This window comes from Aspergillus mulundensis (assembly GCF_003369625.1).
Source record: "Aspergillus mulundensis strain DSM 5745 chromosome Unknown scaffold_0, whole genome shotgun sequence".
In the NCBI taxonomy this organism is placed as follows: Eukaryota; Fungi; Ascomycota; class Eurotiomycetes; order Eurotiales; family Aspergillaceae; genus Aspergillus; species Aspergillus mulundensis.
In genome coordinates, this window is record NW_020797888.1 from 376661 (window position 1) to 388884 (window position 12224).

At 35.6% G+C, this 12224-nt stretch overlaps 4 protein-coding genes across 4 annotated transcripts; all 4 read right to left on the bottom strand.

Annotated features, from left to right (window-relative positions):
• Positions 1-569: 569 nt before the first annotated feature.
• On the bottom strand, positions 570-1112 carry DSM5745_00109 (uncharacterized protein; the record flags this gene model as incomplete). Its single annotated transcript, XM_026742125.1, has 1 exon — positions 570-1112. The coding sequence occupies one exon, from the start codon at positions 1110-1112 to the stop codon at positions 570-572; it is 543 nt and encodes a 180-aa protein (XP_026607970.1).
• A 7065-nt stretch (positions 1113-8177) lies between these two features.
• Positions 8178-8925, bottom strand: DSM5745_00110 (BTB/POZ domain-containing protein; the record flags this gene model as incomplete). Its single annotated transcript, XM_026742126.1, has 2 exons — positions 8178-8799; positions 8864-8925. 2 exons carry the CDS (start codon positions 8923-8925, stop codon positions 8178-8180), a joined length of 684 nt encoding a protein of 227 aa, XP_026607971.1.
• A 673-nt stretch (positions 8926-9598) lies between these two features.
• DSM5745_00111 (BTB/POZ domain-containing protein) lies at positions 9599-10327 on the bottom strand (the record flags this gene model as incomplete). Its single annotated transcript, XM_026742127.1, has 2 exons — positions 9599-10201; positions 10253-10327. 2 exons carry the CDS (start codon positions 10325-10327, stop codon positions 9599-9601), a joined length of 678 nt encoding a protein of 225 aa, XP_026607972.1.
• Positions 10328-11390: 1063 nt separating this feature from the next.
• On the bottom strand, positions 11391-11944 carry DSM5745_00112 (uncharacterized protein; the record flags this gene model as incomplete). Its single annotated transcript, XM_026742128.1, has 2 exons — positions 11391-11763; positions 11820-11944. The coding sequence occupies 2 exons, from the start codon at positions 11942-11944 to the stop codon at positions 11391-11393; spliced, it is 498 nt and encodes a 165-aa protein (XP_026607973.1).
• Positions 11945-12224: the final 280 nt, after the last annotated feature.

Sequence of the window (12224 nt, forward strand, 5' to 3'; positions counted from 1 at the left end):
AGGATCGCGGGGTCTTGAGCAACGAAACCAGACAGGCCACTATTGCAAGTGATCGTTGGAAAGATGAAAGAGGTAAAGGTTGAGGAAGGCAAAGGGAGTGCGCACTGGTTGTGTTGTGTTAGATTGAAGTGAGGTGGAAACCGATAAAAGAAGGCAGTGTCTCCCTTCCACGAAGCCTTACTAACTGTCTATCGTCTTTCTTGCTTGCTTACTGGAGCTCATACCATTGAGATCTTGATGAAATCCCGGGCAATTATGCCAGACCTTTGATGTTTGGATAGTAAATGAGAAGGAAATATAAGCTGTGTATTTCACTGCCATAATAACGCAGGATAGAAGTACGCGGGTGAAGCAACAAGAGATCTCAGTATTTCCAACTAGGAGTAAGAACCAATCGCCGCAGAAACCAAGAAATTGAGCGCCACTTCGCCAATTTCTGACTTGAACCGCATACCTGTAAGTCCTCGGACCATCATTACTGTCGCCTGCGAGAACATAAGAGCAACTTCGAGCAAGAGAGCGAAAACCATTGACATATGCCGTTATCCTTGAAAGACTCCAAGGCCGTCTTAAATATGGTAGTTCGATGGGTCAAGGGGCTCGCACTTGGAGAGATCACGGCCCAGCGACCCTCTGGCAATATCGAGTAAAAAATCTTGGATATTATGACCGTGTTCCCAATTGCCCCGGTCAAGCAAATCGGCTGTCGCATGGCACAGATACATATCCACAAGCACCCGGTGTAGGGCCTTACCGGACGCCGGACGACTATAAGCGTATTTAACAAGGATATCCGGGGAACGTATATTATCAATGTTGTTTTTGTTCATCATCGTGACCAAGGCATCCATAGCAGCATTGTGAAATTCGAAACACTCGAACTTGGCTCCAAAAGCGCAAGCGGTGGCCAGATCCAGGTACTCAGGAGTAGGATCGGGATCAATCGCCGCTGTGTCCTTGGTTGGGAGGGTGCCGTAATAGAGCCAGTGGAGGTAAATAGCGAAGACTTCGGGACTATCATGCTGGAGATGGACTGTTCTGTTGCTCCGGGCTGGAAGGAGGTGTGGCAAAGAGGACCGGAGCAGATTCTCATGAACAAAGAATGATTCCATTTTGTTTTCCTCTCCCACTACAACCTCAACTGTATATCCCGATACTTTCTTCCGGTCTTCTTTTGCGACTCGCATTCTCCTGTGTTTGAGGTGGCGGTCGTTCCGCGCTGGCGCTGGGGGTTCGGAGGGTTCGCGTGGGCGCTTGAATGCAGGTTTTGCCTGAAGGGCTGATCTTTCAATTGTTCCTGGCATCCGGAGAACAGGTCTGAATCTGTCAGTTTCAAGCCTAAAGGTAATACCGGGAGAAAGGAAAGGAGGTACTTGTCTAAGGAACTGCGAGAAGAGGTCGCTAAGCCGACACGTTTGGCGACGAGTCGCATCGTTTCAGATCAAGCAAACAAAGGTGGCCGTAGGGTGATGTTGGCAGGTATGATACCCGGTAGGCAAATCATGAAGGAAGCAAGCCTAAGCAGATGGAGACAACGTACGGTAGGGAGTTGTTGAAGAGAGGAGGAGTTGGAAGGGGAAGCCTGGAGTGTGGGGAACAAAAGGCACCAGGGCCACTGAGCATAATATTGGGTCCTGGCAGGTGCTGAGGCATAGCAGGACGCAAGCCTGATAGGATTCCCAGCTTTGCCAGCAGTACGATGGTTTACTACTATACTGCCGTGGTTTGCTTAGGAGATCCAAACTCTTTTGTATGCAGTATTCAATGAATCGAGATCAGCAATTGCCAGTCTCGGATCTCCAATCCTACTAAACTCCTGACTTGCCTAGACATCGGTGACAAAGTCCTCCTCACCAAGTTCGCCCTTGCGAACACTTCGGTGCCATACTTATCCTTGCCCCACTCCNCCCCCCCAGGGCGCGAGGACGGAACAGTGGTATTCTACGTTTTAAGTACATTAACGGGGCTGCAATGGCAAGCCGCAAGGCCTTGCATCAAGAGGTTAAAATCCCAGATTGAAGGAAAGCCAGCTGTAGACATTTATGTTAGCTAAGGCCTTGATGAGGTTAATGTGGGACCTCCCAGTGATTGGGGCGGCCTGTGTTACGCGCGCGGCGTTTTCAATGGCCATCACGAAATCTCGAGATATTCCAAGCGACGGATAGGCCGGCAGTTGAGTGAGGTCAGAATGTGGAAGGTCTGAAGTGTAAGGCACGCAGGGTAACCGTCAGAATCTAGCGCAGAAACGGAAGATCCTCCGGACGACGATGTTGTAGGAATGGGAAAAGCGCGCTGTTGGGGAAACTTCACTATCAACAGCGGGAAGACGGTATGTTTGTCCAACACTTAGCAACACTCGTGCCATGAATCCCACTGCCGCTCTACGCTGAATTAGGACAGCAGTGTGCTACTGGGAACCTCCTCTGTCAGCCAAAGGTGGAGTTTGGTGGAGTTCTCATTTTGTCAACGCCTCCACATGCCGCGTTAGTATAGAAAAGTAAGGTGCTTAACACCTTACTATTTTAGTAAAGGAATTAGGCTATTAATAAGTTTTTAAAGGCTTAAAATATTTATATAAACCCCTAGGTAGCTTTAGCTTTTAATAAATAACTTGCTTTTTTTTTATTTTTTTTTATAATATTTAATTAATAGCTTTACTAGTTAATATAATATATAAAGGGCCTTATAGTTATAAGCCTGGATATTAACTTAATAGTTTAGCTTGTTAAATTTTTACCTTTTTTAAATATTTTAAAGCTATTTATATTTTTAAGTACACGCCCTAAAGCTATACCAAGCCTTTTTATAATTAATTACCTTTTTTATTAAACTAAAATAAATATTAATTAATTTTTAACTTTTATACTTAACTTAAAAGTTATTATAACCTTTATTAATAATATTATAAGTATAAAAATTATTTTTAAGTTTAGGAATAACTAGCTAGCTTAGTATAGTTAAATTTTTTACTTTACTTAAATAATAGGAGTTTAGGAGTTTTTTAACCTAAATATTTTTAAAAAAAAAAAAAAGATTTTTTTTTTTTTAAGTTGCCTCCTAAAAATATAATTAAAAAGGCTTTTAAAATATATAATAAATACTAGCTTAATACTAAGTATTATTATACTAAAGTTTAGAAAATAAATAAAGCTATTTAAAAAATTATTATTATTTTTATTTAATAACTTATTAAAAATAAACTTACTGCAAAGGTTTTAGTTAAATTAAAGTAATAATTTATTTTAATTAATTTTAAAACTAAACTAAAGGTATTTAATAACTATTTTATAGCCCTAAATACTTTAATTTAATAAGGTAAGATTAGTAATTAGCTTTAAAATTATAAGAATGCCTACTAAAAGATTAAATACCTTAATTAACCTAAATTAAAAAATAAAATAGCTAATATAACCTTCCTGCGGATAATTAGCAAGTATTTAAACTTTTATATAAAATAAAATACTAACTAATTAAATTAAAAAGATACTAATTTAATTTCTTACCTTTAATTTATATTTAAATATTAATAATATCTTTTTATAATTAATAGCTTTTTTAAGAACTTTGCCAGAGCTATGGCCTTTATAACTTTTAGTAAAAAGTTAAATATTTTTTTTAAAATAGCACTTACTAATAACAAGCTTTCTTATTTATGTGGCTATTTTTAAGTAGTAAAATAATATTAATATTTTATATAATTATATAAAAAGCCATGGTACAAACCTAAAAAAAATATAAATAAAAAAGTTAGTAAAGCTTTTAATAAAAATAATAAATATAATAAGAAACTTTAAAAAGTAAGGGCCAAGAACAAATAAATTCTTAAAAATAAAAAAAAATTAAAAAAAAAGCTTAAAAAGCTTTTTTAGCTACTTAGGCCATGGTAAAAAAAAAATATTATAGCTACGCGCTTATTATAAGTATTTAAAGTAATTTAATACTTTAAAATACCTTTATTTTTAATACTAGTGCCTTTATTTATATTTATAATAATTTTAGCTATTTTACCTTTTTTAATTAATTAAAAAAAGGTAATATTTAAGTAAAAAATATAACTATTATTATTTAAGGCATGGGATTAGTACTTTTTTATTTTAAGGCTTTAAATAATAAAATAATACCTTTTACTTTTAGTAAAATAGCCTTTATACCTAGCTTTTATATTAATATTTTAGTAGCTAGGCCTTTTAAAAAGGCTAGATATTTTTAAAATTTTAATACTTTAATTACTAAAAATGGTAAACTAGTATTTTATTTTAAAGATTACTTATTTAACCTTTAAATAATTAAGTTTAAAGAAAACTTAAAGCAAGAAAAGGCTAATACTTTAACTTAATAAAAAGTTAAAACCTTAACTTAAAAAATTTATATTAAAAAAGATTTTAAAGCTTTTTACCAGCGCCTAGGCTATATTAGTAATAAGGTATTTTAATACTTATTAATTATAATTAAAAAAGTTTAAATTACTAGTTTTTAACTACCTTAGTAATATAATACTTATAAATATAAATAAGCCCCTTAATAAATATTTAAAAGGCTTAAAGATCCCGCTACTACACTATTTAATTAAGTTTACTTTAACTTAATTTTTATAAAAAAAGTAATAAATAAAAAAAAGTAGGTAACTTACTTTTATAATAAAAATACTAAGTTTTACTAGGCTTATATTTACCAGGAAAAAAGCAGGTATAAAAATATTATTAAGTAGTATATTAAGCTTATTTAAACCTAATTTAGTATTATTTTTAAGGTTTTTTTTAATAATTATAAGCTTATACTTAGTAATAATATTCCTAACTTTATTATATTTTAAGGTATATTCTAAAACTAGTTTACTTTTTATACTTTTTTTTAAAATAGTATAGCTAAGCATTCTAGTGGTATATTAATTAAAAAAGTAAAAATAATAATTTTTTATAAAAAGATCCCTTTTAATATATAGCCCTGGGTTATAAAGGCAGTAGCTTATATTAATAATTAAATTTTTATTAAGCCACTAAATTAAAAAATATTATAGGAAGCACTTACTAGTAAAAAACCTTATATTTTTAGTATTAAAATACTAGGTTATTTTACCTAGGTAAAATAATTTTAAGTAAAAAGTTTTTATAAAATAAAACTAAARGCTTTATTAAAATACTTACTAGGCTATATTACCTTAAATATTTAGTAAATTTAGTTTTTTAAAAAGCAGCTTGTACATGCCTGTAAAAATATTATTTTTAATAAATTTAAACTATATAATTTAAAAAATCCCTTTTTTATTATTAATATTAAAATTAAGTTACTAGAGCCTCCAGCCTAAATTTTTAATATTTTTTTTTAAAACCACGTAACTAAAAAAATTAACCTTAACCTTAATTTTAGCAAATTTTTTAAATAAAAAAAAAAATAAGGGTATTTTAAATATAAATAAACCACGGGTGGTAAAGATTTTTAAAAAAAAAAGTATTAATAGTGGTGGTAAGTATAAAGTAAAAAATAAGGCTTAAAATACTACTAGTAAAATTAAAAATACTACTAGTAAAAAAAAGGCCTTTAATTAGCCTAATAGGTTTTTATACTTGCTAACTTTTAAGGCAACTTTTAAACCTTATTATTATAAAAAATTTATATAAAACTTGGCCTTATAAATAGCTCCAGGAGCCTATTTAAAAAATCCCTAGTAATAAATTTTATGCCCTTAAATATCTTAATAACTTTTTATTAATTTAGTAAGTAAATAATTATTTAAAAAAAATAAATAAGCACGCCTAGCTTTTTTTTTTTTTTTATTTAGCCTTTAAGCTTAGCGCGCTTAAAGGGTAGAACTTTAATAAATTTAGCTTTTTTTTTAGGATATCTAGGCGCAGGCATAAATAATATAATATTAATAATTATATATATAATTTAAATCTAAATAACGCTTCCTTAAATAATTTAAATAACTTTAATTATATTTAATTTACCTTTTTTACTTTTTATTAAAACCCTATAAAAAAATAACTTTATTAAAATAATTTATTTTTTTTTCCCAAGTGCTAGAGTAATTTTAAAAATTATTTACTTTATAATAAGTTTTTAAAGGCTATAAATCTTAAATTAAAAGCTTTTTATAAAATAAGAGCATAAAAAGTGGTAAATAAATAAAAAATAAAAATAAATAAGCTAATTTTTTTATTATAGGTTTTTATTTATAAACTTAATATTAATAACTACTTTATTAAAGCTAAAGCCTAAATTTGTGTGTGCGGAGATTTAAAACTAAAATTTTTTAAAAAAAATTAAGTAGTAATAGCCTTAGCAAGGGCCTTTAAAGTTTTTATAATACTTATAGCCACTTTTAACCTTAATTTTAATTAAAAAAATGCTATTAACATATTTTTTAACACTGCCCTTAAAAAGGCAGTATATTTTTACTTTTTAAATAGCTATAAGTAATAAAATAAGTTACTAAAGGCCCTTAAGGCTATTTATAAACTTTAAAAGTTTTTATGCCTTTAGTAGCTTAATTTAGCTATAATACTATAAAAATTTAAATTTATTATAGTTCTTAAAAAGGAGTGCCTTTATATTAATAAATTTATAATTTTTTTTATTTATATAAATAATATTATTATTATAAATTTTTTTATTAAAAAAGGCCAAGCTGCTATAGCTACTTTTAAAAAAAAACTAGTAATAAAGTACAAGCTCTAGTATTTTAGTAAAGTAAAATAATTTTTAAAAATTTAAATTATTTAAAATAAAAAAAAGTACAAGATTTAGTTATATTAAGACTCTTATATTAAAGTAATTATAAATTAATTTTACTTAAATATAATAGTTTAACCTTTAAAAATACCTTTTTTTTTTTTAGTAAGCTTTATTTAAACTTTAGTACTACTACACCTTAATAAATTAAAAAAATAAGGTTTAAAGTTAGCTTAGTTAAATATGCAAGCATGCTTACCTGTTTAAATATTTTTTATATTATTAGTTAATTATTAAAACACCTAGTTAATCTAGCGGATTATTATTAATATATAATAAATTAATTTATTTTTTATTTTTATAATACACGCTTTATAGCCCTTAAATACTTTAATTTAAATAGCTTTAAAAATAAGCTTATTTTAAAGGTATATAATCCCTACAAGGCCTACTTTAATATAGCCTTTATTAATTAATTTAATTATTTTTTTAATATAGGCTATATTTACAAGCTATATAATAATTTAATTAAATAAAAAGTTATAAAGTAGCGCTTAATTATAACTTTAATAATTAAAATAAAATTACTTACTTTATTTAAAGCTTTTAAAATAACTTACTAATAGTACCAAGTCTTTAATTTAATATAATTTAATTTTTAATATTATTTCTTGGTTTAATATAATAATAAATAAATTATTAATATTTTTACTAGCCCTTATATCCAGTATTAATTAAAACTTTAGTATATTAATATTTATAACTTATAGCTTTAATAGGAAGTTTAGTATAAAAACCTTAAAATTAAATAAATTTTTATTAATTAAATAATTATAAATGGCCTTACTAAGCTACTTATTAAATAATAATATTATAAATTTATTAAAATACTTAGTTTAGTAAATATTTCTAGCCTTATTTTTAGTATTTAGTAGGCGTTAAAGGGGTGTGTTAGCTAAAGGTAAAGTTTAGTAAAGTTTTTATTTTATTAACGCCTTTATATACCGCGTTAGTATAAAAAAGTAAGGCGCTTAATACCTTATTATTTTAATAAAGGAATTAGGCTATTAATAAGTTTTTAAAGGCTTAAAATATTTATATAAACCCCTAGGTAGCTCTAGCTTTTAATAAATAACTTATTTCTTTCTTTATTCTCTCCTATAGTATTTAATTAATAGCTTTACTAGTTAGTACGGTATACAAAGGGCCTCACATCCTCACTATTTGTAGTTGAAATAGCATTGACCGCAGCCACGAACGGCGACGCCTTGCATCGAGCCTTTAATTGTAGCTTGAACAATAGCTAACCATCTGTCTAGTTTCACAAAAGAAAGAATAGAACCATGGAGCATATCCCAAAAGATATGGCATTACCAATCCTGCATTAGCTGAAAACGAGTGTCTCTCTAGAATTGGAACTCTCTGTTCCAAAGAAGAAGAAAAAAGAAGAAGAATCTGCCTTCTTTACCCAATCATAAGTGAAACCAGCAAGAAAAAGCATACCCCTACACCGGAGAATAGTATCCTCTGGATTTCACAAGAACAGAGGAAGACTCGCCTCTTCTGTCAAGACCAGCAATGGCAAGGTCCACAGCAAAGGGCTGCGGAAGGGCGATATCAGTTTTCTCCGCCAGGGACCTTGACTTCATATGGTTCCACCAGATGTCCACCATCAGTTTTCGTATCGGAGCATCGACGAGTGTGTTTTCATAGATAAACTGGATGACATCGCGGCCGGGGAGCTTTGCAGACATGGGGTTATCACAGTTGGTTTCTTGGTCAAGTTTCTCGCAGATCGCGTCGATTACACTGTTGCAGAATCCAGTGCTCATCAGCTTGTCACCAAGGACATACGCCTTTGCGAGCTCCATGTACTCCACGTCCACTACCCGTTTGCCTTCCTCATAGTTCTCGGTTGCGATGGTCCCCCCATATAACCAACAGAGGAAAAGAACGAAGATCTCAGGCTCGTCCGCAGGAAGGTGGATTTTCCGCTCTGTGGCTTCCTTCCAGGGCCCGCTCAGGGCTTTGTCAATAAAGGCGGAGTACATGCGGGCGTATGTCTCATGGATGCAGAATTCTTGGGCTTCGCTTCCGACGTAAATTCTGACTGCGGGCCCTAGGAAGCTGTGGAGGTGTGAAGACTGCATTAGCATGAATCTTGATTTGTTTGATCAAGGGTGAGACCTACTACTTGCGGAATTTTCTATCCCCCCGGACTGGCTCTTCTGGTTCCGGTAATTTCGATGGCATGGCGACAGAACTGGTAGTCTTGAGGCGTAAGCGTCAGGGCATGGAGTCGTTGAGGATGGCGGCATCTACCTGGAAAGCTGCTCAGGGGTGGCTCCGATTGATGGTCCTTGGAGCTCCTAGGTAGAGGCTTCACCGCAAAACTCTGTTGTCGCATACAATTATAGACCTCAGGTTGAGGATGAAGGTGAATCAGGCGAGGTGGTTGGGGGATGTGGAGAGAGGAAGCCAGGAGAAACATATGGGCCATGAGGTATAAGTGAGGGAAAGATGGATGTGAAAAAGAAGATAGAAGAGATGCAAACACGGGGGCTTTGTGCTCTATCCAAATTGAAACTCTAAGGTGGTGTCAATCGTGCCATCGTTCTGTTACTTCGTTTGTATATGACTGGAGAAAAGGACGGGTGGAAGAATATGGAAAGGCTAGAAGGCCAATTGTAGGAGCGGCAAGCCCTCATCTTACCGGTCAGCTTCCTTCCTACAGTGAGGCGCATCTTTAGACCATGTCTTAATGATTGTACTGCATCTATTGGGTCACTGAGATTGCGAGGTTGCACGCCCGATACTGTGGATTATTCAAGTTACTACCAAAGGAGGCCCAATAACGCCCGGATAAACAATTTAAGCATGGTGGCCACATGAAGCATAAAGAAAGATGCACCACAAGACCTAATGTTCAGAACTCCGAGAATTCACCCGCAGAGTAATACCTGAATGATGAGTAAACCCAATTCTCATCCCAAACACGACCAGCCAGGTGATGCATGGCGAGAGCCCGAGTAAAGGGTTGCGGGACATCAATCTCACCATCCAGCCAAGTCTTGTCTCCGTATTCAAAAAAGATGTCCACGACGAGTTTGCGCAGCGGAGTTCCTTCTAGCGTGTGCCCGTAGACATACCGAACGACATCCATCCCAAGGCATGACTCCATCCAATGCCGATGGTTCCTGTCAGCACGACTCTTTTCAACCACCACGTCGACCACCCTATCCTGGAATTCTGGACTGAGCAGCTTCTCCCCGAAAACATACGCCTTCGCTAGCTCCATATATTCTGCGTCGATATCGCCGGTATGTTCATCGATGCTAAATGGGAGCTTGCCGCAATAGACCCAATGGACGAATATGTCAAACACCTCGGGATCTTCCTCTGGCAGCTGTACAACGCGCTCCCTAGCCTCCTTCCATTCTCCGGTCAATGCCTTGTCGAAGAAAGGGGAAAATTCGCGAAGGGCCGCTTCGTGAACAACGAAAGTTTTGCGTTGTTCTCCGACCGAAGTCTAGACGGTATCGCCGCAGAATCTGTGTATCTAGCGCATTAGTAGCGATACCAGGAGATAGGCAAGGCGCATCACGTACATCCCTCGGGCTCTCTCACGGGCGCGGATTACCCAGTCGCCGAGCATTGCGCGCGTAGGTTGAGGTGATGATTAGGTGGACTGTTTCGAGGAGGCGAACAGAACAGCGGATGTTTTGAGCAATTTAGACGTCAAATAGATGTCAGGGCATGGGTGATAACTGGATAAAACACCGGGATTGATACCTAGCACTTCTAGCTTTTACCAAGAGATAGAGTCTCTGGACGAAGGTCCTCCGAGACAGGACAAGAAGCAGGCGCGTTGGTCGAAGAGGCTGTGAAAAGGAGACTTCACCGGCCAGGGCCTGAAGACTAGATAATGAAGTGCGGAGTAGACGGCTGGACTAGGGAGAGAGAGGATAGAATTGGTGGGGAGGAAGAAGGAGGAGGGAGGAGGGAGGAGGGAGGAGGGAGAAAATGCGAGTGCTTTGTGTTCCTGACCAGTCTGAGTGGAGTCACTTACCTAGACAACAGCCACCACCCTTTCTTTTCTTTTGTACCGCTTAAAGCATCAGCTGAAAGGGTTTGGACTTATATAGGGAGTTAATTACTCTAAATGCCTTACTTCCCACTGCCTTCCTGCACCAGGACAGGATGAAACCGCGTTATCCCACCTAGGTATCTAGTATCACTTGAGGATAGTAGTGACGAACTTCAATACTACGTACCAGACGGATCAAATTGTAGATTAAAGAGAAATTCAATATCTTTGTATGTGCCACGGAAGGCCAAAATAGCAGAATAGCTAGGTAAAGTTAATGTGTGTCACATTCTGCACCAGTCGCAAATTAGAGCGCCTCTCAAAACCCTTCGCTTCAACAAGATAACCGGCACCGCAACACCGTCCAAGAAAATTACTGGCGAGCAGGATCATTAGTCCGCTAGACAGGCCGATAGTAAGACTCTGGGCCCTTCATATAGGGATCTGTATAGAGGCTGGAGTTCCGAGCATCCAGAGCAACGCCAGCGATTTCCAAGACAAATTCATATGGAAGGGTCTCTTTCGTCATCTGCCAGTCATCTGGTGCATGATCAACCCATATTTCCATCATGAGAGTGCGAATAGCATAGCCTCCGGGATTCTCATAGATATCATTAATCATCTACCGGATTCAAGAGATCTTGTCCTTGCTGTGATCCAACCCGACCTTCCAGCAAATTGCGTCAATTACCGAATTGCAAAACCCAGGGCTTTCAATGACCTCTCCTAGCACGTATGCCTTCGCAAGCTCCAGGTATTCCACATCCTTGATACTTTCCTTGTCGGCCTTGGTCGGAATTGATCCCAGGTACGCCCAATGCACATAGAGCGCCCATATCTCGGGGTCTTCATCTGGTAGCTCGATCTTCTTCTCCTTAAAGTCGTTTTCCAAGCAGCTCACCTCTTCATCAAGGAAAGTGGAGGTTTTGCGAGCCGGCGTTTCATGGATGCAGAGTGTGTGGCCTTCAGATCCGACAACGATGGTCACTGTGGTGCCAGACGGCCTGTAAACGAAGTGCATAAGTTAGCAGGGCCTCAATAGATCAAGGCCAGTACCTACTTAGCACGATCCAGTTTGGGAACTCTGATTTCCTTCACGGATGGGACTTTCCACTCCGATATGGCTGAGGCCGTTCGGCGCTTAGTGCGCGATGCCCGGCGACGGCAGGGAGATCTGGAGACCATCTTTCAGCCATGGCAGTGTTAGTGGTGTCAGTAATAGAAATTGAAGAATGACAGTTACCTGAAATTAGATCTAATGCTATCGCGCGAGTTGTAGATCTTAGGATTTGACCGTGAATGCTTGCCTTTGGGGCCACAAGATTTGCTGGATAATAATAGCAAAAGTGGAGATAGGGGAAATAATTGAGGCAGGGGGAAGGTAGGGTTGGATGAAAGTTGAAAGTGAGAGAGCAGAGGGAGGATCGATTGAAGGGTTCGAGTTTCTAATTAGGACTCGAGTATC